This window comes from Coregonus lavaretus (genome assembly GCF_964263955.1).
Source record: "Coregonus lavaretus genome assembly, chromosome: 21".
Classification (NCBI taxonomy): domain Eukaryota; kingdom Metazoa; phylum Chordata; class Actinopteri; order Salmoniformes; family Salmonidae; genus Coregonus; species Coregonus lavaretus.
This window is the reverse complement of record NC_140008.1, coordinates 35,753,064-35,773,479: the sequence shown is the minus strand read 5'-3', so window position 1 is coordinate 35,773,479 and position 20,416 is coordinate 35,753,064. Positions and strand designations below refer to the sequence as shown.

Here is a 20,416-nt window from a genome sequence, read left to right as displayed (position 1 = left end):
TGTAACACTGTGTGTGTTGTCCACAGACTACCCTATAGTGAGTTCTTTGGGGGCGTGAGTGGACTCACAGTGGAACAGTTCCGCAAGATTAACGGCTTTCCCAATGCATTCTGGGGCTGGGGAGGAGAGGACGATGACCTTTGGAACAGGTCTGTTAGTGTGTGTCTGCGTGCGTGCGCCTGTGTGTGTTTGAGAGAGACAAATCTGTTATCTGATTGGGTAACTTAATGAAAGGCTTTGTTTGTCCCTCTCTCTCATAGAGTGCACTATGCTGGTCTGAACATCACAAGGCCGGAGGGAGAAATGGGTAAATACAAGTCCATCCCACACCACCACCGGGGAGAGGTGCAGTTCCTGGGCAGGTTAGTACATGCATGCTAGCAGTGCATAGCAGGCGCCGTCACCATGTCAAAGAATGTTTACCTAACGTTAACTCAAACATCACATTAGCTTAACTCTGTCAATGGAGCGTTGCTCCAGGAAGTCCTTGTTATATGTGGTATTCATGAGAATACACTACATGACCAAAAGTATGTGGACACCTGCTAGTCGAACATCTCATTCCAAAATCATGGCCAGTAATATGGAGTTGGTCCCCCGTTTGCTGCTATAACAGCCTCCACTCTTCTGGGAAGGCTTTCCACTAGATGTTGGAACATTGCTGCAGGGACTTGCTTCCATTCAGCCACAAGAGCATTAGTGAGTTTGGGCACTGATGTTGGGTGATTAGGCCTGGCTCGCAGTCGGCGTTCCAATTCATTCCAAAGGTGTTCGATGGGGTTGAGGTCAGTGCTCTGTGCAGGCCAGTCAAGTTCTTCCACACCGATCTCGACAAACCATTTCTGTATGGACCTCACTTTGTGCACGGGGGCATTGTCATGCTGGAACAGGAAAGGGCCTTCCCCAAACTGTTGCCACAAAGTTGGAATCACAGAATCGTTTAGAATGTCATTGTATGCTGTAGGGTTAAGATTTCCCTTCACTGGAACTAAAGGGCCTAGCCCAAACCATGAAAAACAGCCCCAGACCATTATTCCTCCTCCACCAAACTTTACAGTTGGCACTATGCATTCTCCTGACATCCGCCAAACCCAGATTAGTCCGTCGGACTGCCAGATGGTGAAGAGTGATTCATCACTCCAGAGAACGCGTTTCCACTGCTCCAGAGTCCAATGGCGGCCAGCTTTACACCACTCCAGCCGACCCTTGGCATTGCGCATGGTGATCTTAGGCTTGTGTGCGGCTGCTCGGCCATGGAAACCCATTTCATGAAGCTCCCGACGAACAGTTATTGTGCTGACATTGCTTCCCGAGGCAGCTAGGAACTTGGTAGTGAGTGTTGCAACCGAGGACAGATTAATTTTACACGCTTCAGCACTCGGCGGTCCCGTTCTGTTAGCTTGTGTGGCCTACAACTTCGCGGCTGAGCCGTTGTTGCTCCTAGACATTTCCACTTTACAATAACAGCACTTGCAGTTGACCGGGGAAGTTCTAGCAGGGCAAAAATTTGAAATTACTTGTTGGAAAGGTGGCATCCTATGACTGTGCCATGTTGAAAGTCACTGAACTCTTAAGTAAGGCCATTCTACTGCCAATGTTTGTCAATGGAGATTGCATGGCTGTGTGCTCGATTTTATACCCCTGTAAGCAACGGGTGTGGCTGAAATAGCCAAATCCACACATTTTAAGGGGTGTCCACATACTTTTGTATATATGGTGTACCTAAAACAGTCCCTTGCTTTAAAAATCTCAAGGTAGTGATCGCTGTTAATCCTACTACTTGAGTGCAGCTGTTCCTCATCTCTATCGCCCTTTGCTGGCAGGAGTAAGTAACTGCATTTAAATTTTATTTCAGTACTATCAACCTTTCCCTGTATCCAGCCATCCAGACTTTCTGATGTTTTACTTCACATTTTATGTACTAAAAGTAGTGCACTATATAGGGAATTGAATGTACCCCAGGTACTGGAATATTCATCTGTTTAATTTGTATTAATTTTATTTATTTATCTCAACACAATTTTGTGTTCACTGTAGCCTTGGTGCAACCACAGAGCTATGATTGTTAGAATAAGAGTTGCTTACCTTCCAGGCCTAGTGTCAGTTGTTTTGTGTTTGTGTTTGCTGTGCAAGCATTGAGTTAACTCCCTATTCGTTGGCCAAGTCCCTTTCGCCCTGTTGACAGTCATAAGTCCCTTTTTAACATAACAGTCACCCAGGTCTCATCCTCATACAGTCCCCAGAGTAACTCTGCACTAGAGGGCTATGAGGGAAACCTTCAGCATGGTAGACAGTTCAGATGCAGGGAAAGAGGGACAGAGGAGGAGAGAGGGCAGAAGAGAGTTTCTCTCTTTGGGTTAGGGTTTTCCTTCTGCAACTGGAGTACAAGCTCCTCAAGATAGCTTTAATGCTAATGAATCAGCTTACCCTAACTAAAGGATCCCCCTGGTTTCATTATGCAAAAGCTAACTATGGATCTCCCTAATGTCATTAGCATTAATGCTAACTAAGGATCCCTGTGGTGGTGTGTAGAATTGGATTCATTACTGTCAATGCTAACTGCTAACTAGGCTAATCCCCTTTCCTCTCCTCTCACTGTGACTCCAGGTATAATAGCTAACTGCTAGCTTATCCTCCTCTCCCTGTGACTGCACCTGAAATGGCACCCTGTTTCCTACACAGTTACCTACTTTTGATCAGGGCCCCTAGGGAATAAATATTTATATGTAGGGAATAGGGTGCCATTTCGAGCTGTGACTGCCGGTATAAATGCTAACTGCTAGCTAATCCTCCTTCCCCTTCCTTTCCTCTCTCTGCAGGTACAAGCTGCTGAGGTATTCCAAAGAGAGGCAGCACCTGGATGGTCTGAACAACCTCAACTACACCCCTGAGATCTCCCTGAGCTCCCTGTATAAGAACATCACCGTGGACCTGCACCCCGATCAGGCCCCCATCGCAGACTACTGAACTCTGACCCTCTCCCTACGGCCCCACCTGACCCCTTAAACCCTTCACACCCCCTCACGCATCAAACGGGACCCCAAAGCTGGCCAAAGGGGGTGGGGGGGGTCAGAGGCACACAAAAATATGAAAGAGGAAGGGGCATATAGGGTCTGTTTAATCGAACAATTGATTGTGTATGTTTCTGTGATTGTGAATGTTGTGTGTGTGTGTGTGTGCTTGCAAGGATGTGTGTGTCTGACATGTTTGTGTGTGTGTGTGTGTCACTGCATGTCAATGTGTTCATGCTGGCTTTAGCTACTAAGCTACTTCACATCAACACTTCATAATACAGTATGAGGAGGGAGGGGCAGCATTCGTTTTCACATCTGATGTTTACTGCAAAGCCTTAAAGTGTCAGGCTCAGCCTCAGAACCACGGCTCTCTGGCTGCCTCCCACATGGTACCCTATTCCCTATAGGACTGGGAATTGCCAAGGACCTCACGATATGATATTGTCCCGATACTTAGGTGCCGATACGATATGTATTGCTATTTGATACTGCGATTTTATTGCCATTTGACGTTCCAAACATATTGCTCACTATATATACTGAGTGTACAAAACATTAGCACCACCTTCCTAATATTGAATTGGACCCCCTTTTACCCTCAGAGCGGCCTCAATTCATCGGGGCATGGACTCTAAAAGGGTCGGCAGGTAGCTTAGTGGGTAAGAGCGTTGTGCCAGTAACCGAAAGGTCGCTGGTTCTAATCCCCGAGCCGACTAGGTGAAAAATCTGTCGATGTGCCCTTAAGCAAGGCACTTAACCCTAATTGCTCCTGTAAGTCGCTCTGGATAAGAGCGTCTGCTAAATCACTAAAATGTAAATGTAAAAATGTGTCGAAAGCGTTCCACAGGGATGCTGGCCCATGTTGACGCCAATGCTGCCCACAGTCAAGTTGGCTGGATGTCCTTTGGGTGGTGGACCATTCTTGATACACATAGGGAACTGTTGAGCGTGAAAAACACAGTATCATTGCAGTGACACACTCAAACCAGGGTGCCTGGCACCTACTACTATACCCCGTTCAAAGGCACTTCAATATTTTGTCTTGCCCATGCACCCTCTGAATGGCACATATACACAATCCATGTCTCAGTTGTCTTAAGGCTTACAAAATCCTTCTTTAATATGTCTCCTCTCTTCAGCTATACTGATTGGAGGGGATTTAACAAGTTACATCAATAAGGGATCATATCTTTCACCTGTATTCACCTGGTCATTCTGTCATGGAAAGAGCAGGTGTTCCTAATGTTTTGTACACTGTCTATGTCTGCTGCGGAGACGAGAGAGCATGAGAAGATGAGTTTTGATCAATCAGGGAAATAAGTGCTAAAAACATTTTGGATCACTATTTAAAAAGATGGAGAACAAGCTATAGGATGAAAAATACCGTAGTTTTGGCACAGGTACAGCCAACTAGCGCTAGCTAACGCTACCTACAGTAACAAACAAAAAATAAACAAAGTTATATATTTTATTTTATTTTACAAATCGATACGTAGAGTCATGATATCGTCCAAAAATAATATTGCGATATGAAACTCGATTTTTGTTTTTTCCCCCAGTCACTAATTCCCTATATAGTGCACTACTTTCTTAGGGCTCTGGTCAAAAGTAGGGTAGTATATAGGGAATAGGGTGCCATTTGGGGCTCAGCCTTTATCTCACAGCTCCGCTCAGCAGCTCAGCACAGCTTTCACTTCTAACGTCTCCGTATTATCACCTTTATAAGCCAACAGACATTTTTTGTCTCCATGTTATATAATTTTTTACACATATCGTTCATTTTTTAAAGATGAAACATATTCTTTAAAGAGGAAAATTGCCGACTTATTTGTTTATTGTGATGTACATTTTCTGATATGATCTATTTTCTTAGTATTTATTTTTTCATTTTTTAACGGATGTTTTAGATCACTCGATCCTATTTCTCTGTGTGTCACATGAGCGTTTTGCTTTCTTTGCTGCACTGCCCACACGCATGATGCACAGAACACATGTAAATACTGGCCACTTAAAAGCTTGAGCACAGAACACGTATGTACATATTTGGCCTTTTAAACGCTCAGAGCCTGTTAGTTATTATTCCAGTGGATTTGAATTTTGTTTTGGCAGCTACCTTCTTCCTGAGGACTTAAGAGTGAGTGGTTCTTCCATTTGAATGGGAAGATGTTGTAACAATAGATGGACATTTGGCAAAAAAAAAAAAAAAGATATTCACATCTCTTAGGTTGACTTTATCTTTTGCATGCCTTAATTTATTTTGTTAATAGATGTTTTTTTAAGCATAATTTATTGTATTATTTCAAGATGTTTACTTTTTTCAGTTTTGGCTTTTGTGGGGGGGGGGGTTCTCTCTCTGGAGGTGCACTGTGTGAAAAAGACTAACTGACGTTATGGATTGTGCTCCTGTACAGAAAGACAGATGGAGGTCAGGGTTCAAAGGACTGTAGTAACTCTGGTCCAGGGTGTTACGTGTGGTTTGCTGATGCTGAGCCTTCAACAGCAAGCCACACGTAACGCCTTAGACCAGAGCTAAGGGACTGTTGCTGCTAAATGGTAAGCTGAGACGTCATTCTATCTTCCTCTGGTGTGTGTAGTTTGCTATTATGGAGGAGGAGTGTATACAGTGCGAATAGTGTGTGTTGCTACACGATTCTGTTTCAGACGTGTGTCTGTGTGGATCATGTACGTCACATGTGTTAGGTAACTGGACCATGAGCTTGTGGTTTGGGCTGGTGTGTGTCTGAACTGTGGTGTGGTCCGAATAGGCTTGTCTGAACTGTGGTGTGGTTCGAATAGGCTTGTCTGAACTGTCGTGTGGTTCGAATAGGCTTGCGAGGTATTTATGGGCCAGAATGAAAGAACAGCAGCTAACGCTAACACTTACCCCTGTTCTTGAATGGCACAGTCTGAAACTTGGGCCATGAAGACTTTAAATAGTTAAAGTTTTGAGCACTACAAAGATTAGCAAGGAAAAAATCTAGGCAGTTTATTTATTTTGGCCTGTTAGCGGTTTTTCTCTTGTACATATAGTTTTGCCCATACGTTTCATATTTAAACCTAGATTTTTCTGGGTTTTTGCTAGTGATGTTGAGTTGATTTATCAAATGTAGAACTGCTCTATTCAAACAACCCAGGTTTTCTCCATCACAGTATTGCAGTACTGGGACCCTCCTGTCTTGCTCCAAACATGGGGTTTGTCCAAAGTGGCACCCTGTGTCCTATATAGTGCACTACTTTTGACTGGAGTGCTATGCGTCCTGGTCAAAGTAGTACACTATACAGGGAGTAGGGTAATTTGGGATGTAGCCTAGCACTCTCTGTCCCGTCACTCTTGTAGTGCTGTGGAGGAGCGGCCTGAAGATGTTTACAGAGTCATTTCCGCTCCAAAGCTAAAGTGGCTAACAAAGTGCCAGGCTAAAGTCTGTTTGGTTTGGCCCAAACAGATATTAGCTACGGATACATAAGACCTCAACGGTGTATTTCTGACCAATTGGGTGAGGCGAGACAGAATCAAAGAAGGCGTAGTAATAAGACATTCTATTGGAGGTGGTCAACTGTGCCAAAGTTCCACTTCTGATACCTACCCATCATAATTCTTCCACCTGCCTCTCTTCTTCTACACTTATCTCTACTCGTCTTTCCTTCCTTCCCTTTTAAATTAATTATCCTCCCGTGAGCTCCTCTATGGTGTCTCAGCATCTCCTCAGTGTTGAAAGGAACCAGATAGACTAGTGTTGATAATAGGCATCAGGGTTTAAGTATTTAAAAGAGCCATATATCTTTGACATATATATATATAACATACAGGTAACTGCCAAAATAAAGGAAACACCAACATAGTGTCTTAATAGGGCGTTGGGCCACCACGAGGCGCCAGAACAGCTTCCGTGCGTCTTGGCATATATTCTACAAGTGTCTGATAATGGGCAACTGGGCATTTTTATACATGACCCGAAGCATGATGGGATGTTAATTGCTTAATTAACTCAGGAACCACGCCTGTATGGAAGCATCTGCTTTCAATACTTTGTAGCCCTCATTTACTCAAGTGTTTCTTTTATTTTGAAAGTTACCTGTATATCTCTGTATATGTCTCTGGGTATTGGGTATAGGTCAGTGTTAGGGACTGGGTTGGGGGCTTCTCTTTTGCTATGCCTTTTGCTCAGTAACAGATTTTTGCTAAGAGGATAAATGTTCTCGTTTTTATATACATTGTAGAAGTTATGGGCAGCCTAGCTGTCCCCCCACTTGAGGGCACTATATGAGTTACTGTAGCAGAGAGATGCACTCTGAGTCAGTAGCTTATTTTTCTGGATCCCGTCATCTCACTCGCTGGAAGGGATCCACTTCTTTATATTCTCTCTTCCTGTCATAGTGTCTGACTTTCACTCTGTTCAGGAAACAGTGTGAAGAGTATTAAAAAGATGAATTAGAGAAAGCACCCATCACTGGAGATGATCTAGGATCAGTATTCTTACTGTGTCCCAAATGGCACCCTATTCCCTATATAGTGCACTACTGGCTCTGGTCAGAAGTAGTACACTATATAGAGAATAGGGTGCCATTTGGGACTAAGCCTCAGAGTTGTACATATTGTTATTGCCTCTGAGGGGAGTAGGGGGTGAGGTATGGAAGGAAGGGTAGTTTAGGGGGCGGCTGGGCAGTGTGCTGGCTACACCCGGTCGCTAGTGGTTTGGTTTACACCCCCAGCCATATTGGAGGGGGACAGGGACCCCCCCCCCCCCTCTACTCACCCCTCCTACTGCCTCTGTGTTGGTTGTACGAATATCCAAAAATAGATAGATACATTTTTCAAATGACTATTCACCATTACACAATTTGTAATGTAGAGTATTACATTTTTGCAGTATTCATATTTGTGCCTTGAGTTATTTTTAAAAATCTTTATTATTATTTTTTTCAAACTGTTTTCACTTTGGATTCTTGGTTGAAAGATACAGTAAAGGTTTGGATTGTTTTTAAACTGAAGTTAGTGTATTTGCTTTTTTATTTTCCAACTAGAAGGGAGCTCTGGCACAAAACATTTCCATGACAACAGGCTGTTTAGGATTTCAAAAGGAATCCTACTCAAGTGTCTGTCTGTCTGGTGTATCAATGATTGGCCATATCAAATTTATCCTGCTGTCCATTCAGAGGCCTGTTCTACTCTGGCTGCTTGGACCATGACATGTACAATCCTCTTGAACCCTCAGCTCTCCGGTCTCCTCACTATACTCTGCTCTGTCTGAACAAAGAGTCATAGCTGGAGCCAGAGCGCAGACTCTCGCATTACTACCATCCGCCAGGAAGTGCAGGATGACGCAGAGGAAGTAGTGACTTTTGAATGGAAATCTATGAGAATGAAGTGTCAAATCTGGTATACAAATTATACATTTGCTCATTCAATATCAGGCATATTCATTCAACTTTATATGTTTGTATTTCTTTGATTTTTCGGAAGATGCATTTGTAAAAATATAAACTTTAAACACGTTGTTGATTGGGCCAAAACAACCTTAATTCGATGTAGCGCCTACTCAAGCGCCACTTGCGCAGTCTTGCGTCTTGTTCAGCAATTTCATTGGCTATACGCATGTGCTAGAGTCCCCCCCCCCCCCCCCTCAGACAACGCTGACAACTTTTTACATGGTGAAGCCGAACGGTTAGGGATCTTGTCAATCTTCCGCAATCTTAGGTATAACAGCCAGTAAAAGAGTATACTAGAGTTGAACTGTTGGACTTTGTAAAACATTTTTGTTGTTTTTTTTTCAACAAAAGATGAATAAAACACCTTCATTGCCATGTTCTGGAAAACACCTCTGAAACCTCATGTCTTTTCTTTGTCTTTTTTCTTCATCTCTCTCCACTGCTTTCTATGGTGACATTTTTGTCAGTAGGACACTGAATCATACATAGTCATACACAAATGTAATCCATAGACATAATACAGGCTAATACATGCATATAACAAGTTACATTATACAGTACTTGTAGGCTTTAGGTATATGCTACCCACTGATTCACTGTGTATGTGTCACTCGTGTTGTGTGTCACTCGTGTGCGTTTATCACGACAGCTGTGGTAGTGCTCAGCAACAGGGACAGGGTTTAGTGAAGATGTCGTGGGTCTCAAACACCACCTGTACACACACCGCAATTCAGTTTACTGCTTTTTCTCTTCACTCCCACAGACCAACATCCAGGAAGGCAGATTACTTTTGGCAGACTAGGCCTGTGAACTCTTTCCACGGAGGACAAACAAAGCTGTAGAGTAGCAAACAAAAAGCTATTGAATCAGGTCAGAGCCAGTGTGAGGTCTTAAGCAATTCAATCACTTTTCATGCGATTCATATTTTCAATTATTTTATTTTCCCTCTACCCAACTAATTATTTTGTCTCCGATTTTTAGGTCCAAATGTTTACATGGTTTGTCTACTCTCCACGGTGAGTGATTTTTGTTGATCTGTTCTGGTCTGGGGACAAGACTAGTGAAGTACTAAAGGTAATCTAGTCTTTAGCCACATTACTGGGCGGCAGGTAGCTTAGTGGTTAAGAGCGTTGTGCCGGTAGCCGAAAGGTCGCTGGTTCTAATCCCCGAGCCGACTAGGTGAAAATCTGTCGATGTGCCCTTGAGCAAGGCACTTAACTCTAATTGCTCCTGTAAGTCGCTCTGGATAAGAGCGTCTGCTAAATGACTAAAATGTAAAATGTACTCTGTTACAAATGTCCAGTCTCTGGCTTACTACACACTCATAACCAACCATACACATAACACAGGGCCTGGTATACAAAGACAAACACTACAAACTGACTACACAAATATCAACACCCATGGCCAGACCAACAGAGAGCCAAACAGTAACACTTAACTTTTAACCATCAGTTGGCGCCAAGCATTGGCGCGGCTATACCAGCCAGACACAACACAGCCATCCGGGTCAGAAATACAGACATGGCAACACACCAACCATGGTCAGACAGAAAGGGAGTAACCTACTGTAATGCATTCTCTCATCAGTACAGGTCAGACAAGGCCAGTAGAGGTCAGACTACAGGTCACATAATAGCCACCGTCATCAAGGCTGTCTGACCCACAGAAATGAGGTACATACAGACCTACACCATTGCCAGAAACATGTAAAAAGTTGGAAACTCGGCACCAAGAACTAAATAACGGCTTTCACAAGAGATTAAACTAGTCGTGAAACAGAAGTCTTGGAATATGGACTCCACTCAACTTTCGAAGTATTAAAGTATCTGAAAAATCCCTTTAAAAGAGATTATACACCACCGTGCCATTTTGTAATGTCTGAGCTTAGGATTTCAAGGATAGAAAATGGTAGGTAAGCCTAGGCAAGGAACAACAGGAACTTTGTCTGTTCCAGACTACTTTTTCCCCCTGATTTGAGTCAAATGTCCAGTGTAGTTAGAGGACAAAAAGGTCAAAGTGCGGATGTGGACCAGCGTGAACCGGTGGTGATGTGAGGTCATCGACCGTGTAGCATTCCATCCCACACTGATGGTCAACTACTAACCTTAATACCCGTAAGACATGCACACACACACATACACTAAGATGATGATCGCTTCTGATATCTCAACTTCAAACACAAAACACAGTGCAAATGTTTACTATTCTAAGTATGTTTTTCCTTATCTAGTACTGTACGTTTAAACGGCTAACAAACCTTATCAGTTTACATAGCTTTCATATCTTGCATATTGTTATCTATGATATGCATTGCAAAAGTTATTACAGGTTAACTACCCTAACGAAGGCCACAGAACAGTTCTGTGAGTTTATTCTACTGTATGTACAGTACATATGTCGTTCCAGTATGACGAGGTCCAATCAGTGCATTGCCATAAGTTAGTCAGCAAGCTGGCAGCAGATAGCCTAGTGGTTAAGAGCGTTGGGCCAGTAACCGAAAGGTCGCTGGTTTGAATCCCGAGCTGACTAGGTGAAAAATCTGTCAATGTGCCCTTAAGCAAGGCATTTAACCCTAATTGCTCCTGTAAGTTGCTCTGGATAAGAGCATCAGCTAAGTGACGTAAATGTAAAATGTTAGCAAGAATTCAGACCCCTTGAATTTTTCCACATTTTGTTATTCTAAAATGGATGAAATTGTTTGTTTAACTCATCAATCTACACACAATACCGCATAATGACAAAGCAAAAACTGGTTTATAGAAATGTGTGCAAATGTACAGCACCCGTCAAAAGTTTGGACACCTACTCATTAAAGGGTTTTTCTACATTGTAGAATAATAGTGAAGACATCAATACTATGAAATAACACATATGGAATCATGTAGTAGCCCCGTGTAGCTCAGTTGGTAGAGCTTGGCACTTGCAACGCCAGGGTTGTGGGTTCGATTCCCACTGGGGTCCAGTATGAAAAAAATGTATGCACTCACTAACTGTAAGTCGCTCTGGATAAGATCGTCTGCTAAATTACTAAAATGTAAATGTATTAACCAAATAAGAATTAAACAAATCAAAATATCTTTTAGATTTCAGATTCTTCAAAGTAGCCACCTTTGCCTTGATTACAGCTTTGCACACTCTTGGCATTCTCTCAACCAGCTTAATCTGGAATGCTTTTCCAACAGTCTTGGAGTTCCCACATATGCTGAGTACTTGTTGGCTGCTTTTCCTTCACTCTACAGTCCAACTCATCCCAAACCCTCTCAATTGGGTTGAGGTCGGGTGATTGTGGAGGCCAGGTCATCTGATGCAGCACTCCATCACTCTCCTTGGTCAAATAGCCCTTACACAGCCTGGAGGTATGTTGGGTCATTGTCCTGTTGAAAAACAAATGATAGTCTCACTAAGCGCAAACCAGATGGGATGGCGTATCGCTGCAGAATGCTATTGTAGCCATACTGGTTGTGTGCCATGAATTCTAAATAAACCACATATAGTGTCACCAGCAAAGCACCTCCCACACCATCACACCTCCTACTCCATGCTTCACGGTGGGAACCACACATGCAGAGATCATCCGTTCACTCACACAGCGTCTCACAAAGACACTGCGGTTGGAACTCCAGACCAAAGGACAGCTGTAATTGCTGTAAAAGGTGGCTCTACAAAGTATTGACTTTGGGGGGGGTGAATAGTTATGCACGCTCAAGTTTTCCGGGTTTTTTTGGTGTTATTTCTTGTTTTTTTCACAAAATAAAATATTTTGCATCTTCAAAGTGGTAGGCATGTTGTGTAAATCAAATGATACAACCCCCAAAAAAATCCATTTTAATTCCAGGTTGTAAGGCAACAAAATAGGAAAAATGCCAAGGGGGGTGAATACTTTCCACTGTACCAGGCCTGGTTTCCCAGATTTTTCATAGTGCTCTATTGTTTCCAGTACTTGTCTTATATTATCTCCAATGTATCATCCATCCTTTTTAATTATATATGCTATGCATTTTGCTAGAATTTCTGCATCACAACACTGAAGTTTAAGGGGTCTCCAGATTTATAAATGGACTGGATCTTTATATTTACCACCTGGGTCCTTCTTCAGTAATAGTGAAATCAGACCTTTTTGCTTAGTATCTGATAGTCTACCATTTTTATAGGAGTGGTTAAACCCTGCTATTAACGGACCTCTGAGTACAAAAAAAGGTTTGATATACGTCAACTGGTATGCCATCCAGCCCTGGAGTTTTCCCGGACTTAAAGGCTTTAATTGCATCAAGAACTTCCTCATCTGTAATTTGGCCTTCACATTAGTTTTGCTGTACAGATGTTAATTTGACATTACTAATGGATTTTTCCCCCTTACAATTAACTTTGTTTAGTGGAGATTTAGGAGACTGAAACGAAAACATATGCTTAAAGTACTTTTCTTCCTCTTTCAAAATATTGTTTGGTAAATCATGGGTTACTCCGTCAATTGTAACAAGTTTCAGTAAATTATTTTTGGTAGTATTTCTATGTTGAAGATTTTGGTGAATTTCTCCCCATATTCTATCCAGTTCGTGTTATTTTTAAGTTCCTCCAGTTCTTTTTGTTTTTCCTCTAACTTATTCTGTGCCTCTATGGTACAGTTTTTGTTGTGTAGGAAAACGTCAGTTATAAATTATTCTGTCTTCATTAAAAACAAGTTGTCATCCAATAGGCTTTGAGAAAATGTCCAATATCCTCGCCCTTGTGTAAGTGCATGACGGTAATAGTTGGTAGTGTGATTTCCTTTACGGTCCATTGAGGTATTTAAAACTGTATTATAATCTCCCACCATAATATTCGAGTTGTGTATTGCTTGATAAATTATTATATTTAAGCGTGGATCATCATTATTTGGACTGTATAGATTAATGAGCCAGATCTGTTTATGGTCCAATAACATATTTAAAAGGATCCATCTTTCTGTTTGCACATTCTGATCAAAATTATTGTTAATTAATATCAATACCTTTTTTTAATTTATTTGCCCATGGGAGCATTATAATTATAACTGCTTATACATATTTCACCACTTACCATAATTAGATACAAGTTTCAATTCTATGTATCATAATATGTTTTGTAAACTTACCATTAAAAAATACCATGATGATTGAGTGTCCATATAGCTGTACCATGATATTTGCACTGGGACTGAGTTAAACCTTCAATTGTTCTCCAACAGTCCACCTGCTAAAACCTCCCCACATCCCAAGTTGGGTTGTCGTCCCAGTGACTGGCAGACCACTCCAGTTCACCTGGCTCCTAGGGCCTTTGAGAGGTTGGGATCCATCCTTTGAAAAGAGCACATAGTGCCACCTACAGAACAGAAGCAGATTAAAAGCCAAAGGCATTTCAAACACCTTCGCCTCGGTTGTATTGTATATAGTTATTAATATATATATATATACAGCTGCAGAAAAAATTGAGACCACTGCAAACTTATGAGTTTCTCTGGTTTTACTATTTATAGGTATGTGTTTGGGTAAAAATTACATTTTTGTTTTATTCTATAATCTACTGGCAACATGACAACTGGTCAAAATAACAAAAAAGTTGCAGTGTTGTCAGACCTCGAATAATGCAAAGAAAATAAGTTCATGTTCATTTTTAAACAACACAATAGTAATGTTTTAACTTAGGAAGAGTTCAGAAATCAATATTTGGTGGAATACAGTGGGGAAAAAAAGTATTTAGTCAGCCACCAATTGTGCAAGTACTCCCACTTAAAAAGATGAGAGGCCTGTAATTTTAATCATAGGTACACGTCAACTATGACAGACAAAATGAGAAAAAAGTTTCTCAATACTTTGTTATATACCCTTTGTTGGAAATGACACAGGTCAAACGTTTTCTGTAAGTCTTCACAAGGTTTTCACACACTGTTGCTGGTATTTTGGCCCATTCCTCCATGCAGATCTCCTCTAGAGCAGTGATGTTTTGGGGCTGTCGCTGGGCAACACGGACTTTCAACTCCCTCCAAAGATTTTCTATGGGGTTGAGATCTGGAGACTGGCTAGGCCACTCCAGGACCTTGAAATGCTTCTTACGAAGCCACTCCTTCGTTGCCCGGGCGGTCTGTTTGGGATCATTGTCATGCTGAAAGACCCAGCCACGTTTAATCTTCAATGCCCTTGCTGATGGAAGGAGGTTTTCACTCAAAATCTAACGATACATGGCCCCATTCATTCTTTCCTTTACACGGATCAGTCGTCCTGGTCCCTTTGCATAAAAACAGCCCCAAAGCATGATGTTTCCACCCCCATGCTTCACAGTAGGTATGGTGTTCTTTGGATGCAACTCAGCATTCTTTGTCCTCCAAACATGACGAGTTGAGTTTTTACCAAAAAGTTCTATTTTGGTTTCATCTGACCATATGACATTCTCCCAATCCTCTTCTGCACTCTAGCAAACGTCAGACGGGCCTGGACATGTACTGGCTTAAGCAGGGGGACACGTCTGGCACTGCAGGATTTGAGTCCCTGGCGACGTAGTGTTACTGATGGTAGGCTTTGTTACTTTGGTCCCAGCTCTCTGCAGGTCATTCACTAGGTCCCCCCGTGTGGTTCTGGGATTTTTGTTCACCGTTCTTGTGATCATTTTGACCCCACGGGGTGAGATCTTGCGTGGAGCCCCAGATCGAGGGAGATTATCAGTGGTTTTGTATGTCTTCCATTTCCTAATAATTGCTCCCACAGTTGATTTCTTCAAACCAAGCTGCTTACCTTTTGCAGATTCAGTCTTCCCAGCCTGGTGCAGGTCTACAATTGTGTTTCTGGTGTCCTTTGACAGCTCTTTGGTCTTGGCCATAGTGGAGTTTGGAGTGTGACTGTTTGAGGTTGTGGACAGGTGTCTTTTATACTGATAACAAGTTCAAACAGGTGCCATTAATACAGGTAACGAGTGGAGGACAGAGGAGCCTCTTAAAGAAGAAGTTACAGGTCTGTGAGAGCCATAAATCTTGCTTCTTTGTTATTGACCAAATACTTATTTTCCACCATAATTTGCAAATAAATTCATTAAAAATCCTACAATGTGATTTTCTGGATTTTTTTTCCTCATTTTGTCTGTCATAGTTGACGTGTACCTATGATGAAAATTACAGGCCTCTCTCATCTTTTTAAGTGGGAGAACATGCACAATAGGTGGGTAACCCTGATTTTCAATCACAGCTTTCATGCTTCTTGGCATACTCTCCACCAGTCTTTCACATTGATGTTGGGTGACTTTATGCCACTCCTGGCGCAAAAATTCAAGCAGCTCGGCTTTGTTTGATGGCTTGTGACCATGCATCTTCCTCTTGATCACATTCCAGAAGGTTTCAATGGGGTTCAGGTCTGGAGATTGGAATGGCCATGAAAGGGTCTTAATCTGGTGGTCCTCCATCCACACCTTGATTGACCTGGCTGTGTGGCATGGCGCATTGTCCTGCTGGAAAAACCAATCCTCAGAGTTGGGGAACAATGTCAGAGCAAAAGGAAGCAAGTTTTCTTCCAGGACAACCTTGTACGTGGCTTGATTCCAGCCTTGCTGAAGCACCCCCAGATCATCACCGATCCTCCACCAAATTTCACAGTGGGTGCGAGACAATGTGGCTTGTAGGCCTCTCCAGGTCTCCGTCTAACCATTAGACGACCAGGTGTTCGGCAAAGCTGAAAATTGGACTCATCAGAGAAGATGACCTTACTCCAGTCCTCTACGGTCCAATCCTTATGGTCTTTTGCAAACCTCAGCCTGGCTCTTCTTTGCTTCTCATTGATGAAGGGCTTTTTTCTAGCTTTGCACGACTTCATTCTGCCCCTAGGAGCCTGTTTCGAACCGTCTTCGCCATGCACTTCACTCCAGCTGCCGTTTGCCATTGTTTTTGTAGGTCACTTGATGTCATCCTACGGTTGTTGATGTCATCCTACATTCGAATGAGTTGGCGGTCATCCCGGTCAGTAGAGTCGTTTTCGCCCTCTGCCGGTCTGTAGCTTTGTTGTCCCCAATGTCTGCTGCTTGACCTTGTTCTTATGAACCGCCGTCTTTGAAATTTTAAGGATGGAAGCAACCTGACTCTCACAGTATCCCTCTGCCAGTAAAGCCAGAATTGACCCCTTCTTTTCCTCATTTAGAACTTTTCTTTTCAACTCTTTTGGTATGGTCAATAGTTATTTTTTGATTAATATTACTTTTGAGGTACTATTAGCACTGTTTTTGCCATCCAGCTGGTCATATTGCAAGAGGATAGTGATGACCACAGCAGTGGTTTTTATACTTTTCCTCGTTAAATAAGATTTGGTTCATGTGATCACCTAATCAGTAGAATGAGGTGTGCCTGTGTTGGAATTCAAAGAATCGTGCATATCTTAATTTATTTGTCACGGTTTCGGCCGAGGCTGCTCCTCCTCCTGGTTCGGGCAGGCTTCGGCGGTCGTTGTCCCCGGAGTACTAGCTGCCACCGATCTATGTTTCATGTTCGTTTGGTTTTGTCTGGATGTTGTACACCTGTGTCTTGTTAGTCCTCGTTAGTGTCCTATTTAGTTCTCGTTGTGTGTGCTTGTCGTTGTGTGTGATTGCTCTACTGTTTCGTGTTGGAGCTACTATTTTCCCTCCAGTGTTTTGGAGAGGTTCTTTTGCACATGTTAGTGCGCCGTTTGTTTTGTCGCCTGTGTGCGCCGTGTATTCGCCTTCGGGCTTATTGTGCTTATGTCTTTTGTGAATATTGCACTAAAGCCTTTGGACTGAGCCTCTGCGTCCTGCGCCTGATTCATACACCACACCCACCTTCAGCACCCGTTGACAGAATCACACACCTTAATGGAATCAGCAGGATCGGCAGTGTCGCTCGAGGAGCATATCCGTGGGCAAGATGGCCAGATAAGACAACTGGAGACCGCTCTACAGGACGTAATCAACACCTTGCACCGATGGGAGGCCAGCAGGGTACCCACACCTCCACCTACCCTGCCCCCCCCATCGGCCGGTCCACCAGTCCCAGGTTCGGAACCCAGGGGGATTCGGCTCTCGCTCCCGAGGGCGTATGACGGAACAGCTGCCGGGTGTCAGGGGTTCCTCCTGCAGGTGGAGCTCTACCTGGCCACTGTACACCCGGTGCCCTCGGGACACGAGAGCGTTTCCGCTCTCATCTCCTGTCTCACGGGCAAGGCGTTGGAGTGGGCTAACGCTGAGTGGAGGAAGATGGACGCCAACACCATCACCTACGCCGAGTTCTCCCGCCGCTTCAAGGCCGTGTTCGACTATCCACCTGAGGGCAAAGCGGCGGGGGAGCGTCTAGTCCATTTGAGACAGGGGAGGAGGAGCGCTCAGGCGTTCGCTCTAGAGTACCGGACTCTAGCGGCGGATGCAGGGTGGAATGAACGGGCTCTCATCTACCATTTTCAATGTAGCCTACGAGAGGACGTTCAACGTGAGTTGGCCTGCAGGGATACCCATCTTACCTTCGACCAGTTGGTCGATATGTCCATCCGTCTGGACACCCTGCTGGCCACCCGTGGACGTCCCGAGGGGAGTCCGTCCATTCCGCCCTCCGGCACCTCCGAGCCGAGCCCTATGGAGCTCGGGGGTGCCGGCGCTAGAGGACGGAGGAGGAGGAGCCCGAGGGGGGCCTGTCTCCTGCACCAAGTGCGGTCGTGGAGGGCACACTGCGGCCAGGTGCTGGGGAGGGTTCTCCGGGGGAGAAGACAACAGGCCACGCACTGTGGGGGCCTCCCAGGTGAGTAGACGTCCCACTTACCCAGAGCTTTCTGTTGCGCACTTTTGTATACCTGTTTGTTTTCCACAGGTTGCACCTCATTCCCAGCATAAGGCGCTAGTAGATTCAGGCGCAGGTGGGAATTTTGTTGATCGGAAGTTTTGTTTAGAGTTAGGGATCCCTCTCCTACCTGTTGACAAACCTTTTCCCGTTCATGCCTTAGATAGCCGCCCGTTGGGGTCGGGTTGATCAGGGAGATCACAGCGCCACTTCGGATGTGTGCGCAGGGGGGTCATGAGGAGACTATACAGCTGTATCTGATCGACTCTCCTGCGTACCCAGTGGTGCTGGGAATTCCCTGGTTAAGCACCCATAACCCTGCTATTTCGTGGCAACAGAGGGCTCTCGATGGGTGGTCTGCTCAGTGCGAGGGGCGATGTCTGGGTGTTTCCATGGGGGCGACTTCGGTGGAAAGTCCAAACCAAGTGCCCGCACTGCACATTCCGCCTGAATATGGGGATTTAGCTCTCGTGTTTAGCAAAACTAGGGCGACGCAGTTGCCTCCTCATAGACAGGGGGATTGTGCGATTGATCTCCAGGCAGGAGCAGCGCTCCCACGGAGCCATGTGTATCCTTTGTCTCAAGAGGAGAGAAAAGCTATGGAGACTTACATAGCCGAATCTTTGAGACAGGGATACATTCGGCCCTCCACTTCTCCCGCCTCCTCGAGCTTCTTTTTTGTGAAAAAGAAAGATGGAGGGTTGCGCCCGTGCATTGATTACCGTGGTCTCAATCAGATTACTGTGAAACACAGTTATCCACTCCCTCTGATTGCGACCATGACGGAGTCATTGCATGGAGCGCGGTTTTTCACAAAACTGGATCTCAGGAGCGCATATAACCCTGGTGCGTCGTGTATTGAGGAGGCTGTTGGAGCACGACCTATATGTCAAGGCAGAGAAATGTCTGTTTTTCCAGGAGTCGGTCTCCTTTTTGGGTTATCGGTTGTCCGCGTCAGGGGTGAGAATGGAGGTGGATCGTGTGTCCGCTGTGCGTAATTGGCAAACCCCAACTACTGTAAAAGAGGTGCAGCAGTTTTTGGGCTTTGCGAATTACTACCGGAGGTTTATCCAGGGTTTTGGACAGGTGGCAGCTCCCATCACGTCCCTTCTGAAAGGGGGTCCGGTGCGCCTGCAGTGGTCAGCTGATGCGGACAGGGCCTTTAGGAGACTGAAGGACCTGTTTACGTCGGCTCCGGTGCTGGCGCATCCGGATCCCGCATTACCCTTTCAGGTTGAGGTAGACGCGTCTGAGGCTGGTATAGGGGCCGTTCTCTCTCAACGGTCCGGCACGCCACCTAAACTCCGCCCCTGTGCTTTTTACTCAAAGAAGCTCAGCCCGGCGGAGCGTAACTATGACGTTGGGGACAGGGAGCTGTTAGCTGTAGTTCAAGCCCTTAAGGTGTGGAGGCATTGGCTTGAGGGGGCTCAACACCCTTTCCTCATTTTGACTGACCATCGGAACCTGGAGTACATCCGGGCAGCGAGGAGACTGAACCCTCGCCAGGCTCGATGGAGTATGTTTCTCACCAGGTTCGTATTTAAAATCACGTACATCCCTGGGTCCCAGAATGGTAAGGCGGATGCGCTGTCCCGACGGTATGACACGGAGGAGAGGTCCGTTGAGCCCACTCCCATACTACCGGAGTCTTGCCTTGTGGCACAGGTGGTGTGGGAGGTCGATGCCGAAATCGAGCGAGCGTTGCGTACCGACCCCAGCCCTCCACAGTGTCCTGAGGGTCGGAAGTACGTTCCGCTCGAGATTCGGGATCGACTCATTTACTGGGCTCACACGTCACCCTCCTCTGGACATCCGGGTATCGGCCGGACAGTGCATTGCCTTAGCACTAAATACTGGTGGCCCACTTTGGCTAGGGATGTGAGGGTTTATGTCTCCTCCTGCTCGGTGTGCGCCCAGTGTAAGGCGCCTCGACATCTGCCCAGGGGTAAGTTACAACCCCTGCCCGTTCCACAACGACCATGGTCCCACCTCTCGGTGGATTTTGTGACAGACCTTCCCCTCTCTCAGGGGAATACCACCATCCTGGTCGTTGTGGACCGGTTCTCTAAGGCCTGTCGTCTTCTCCCTATGTCGGGTCTTCCTACTGCCCTACAGACCGCTGAGGCCCTATTTACCCACGTCTTCCGGCATTACGGGGTACCCGAGGATATAGTGTCTGATCGAGGCCCCCAGTTTACCT

At 44.8% G+C, this 20,416-nt stretch overlaps 1 protein-coding gene across 1 annotated transcript in view; it reads left to right on the top strand.

Annotated features, from left to right (window-relative positions):
* LOC311149025 (beta-1,4-galactosyltransferase 6-like) overlaps window positions 1-5,205 on the top strand; it is a 46,855-nt gene extending 41,650 nt beyond the window's left edge. Inside the window, exons 7-9 of the mRNA XM_084186116.1 lie at window positions 27-149; window positions 261-362; window positions 2,820-5,205. Coding sequence (XP_084042242.1) covers window positions 27-149; window positions 261-362; window positions 2,820-2,967 — 373 coding nt within the window. The 3' untranslated portion in view covers window positions 2,968-5,205. The remainder of the gene's footprint in view (window positions 1-26; window positions 150-260; window positions 363-2,819) is intronic.
* The last annotated feature ends 15,211 nt before the right edge of the window (window positions 5,206-20,416 follow it).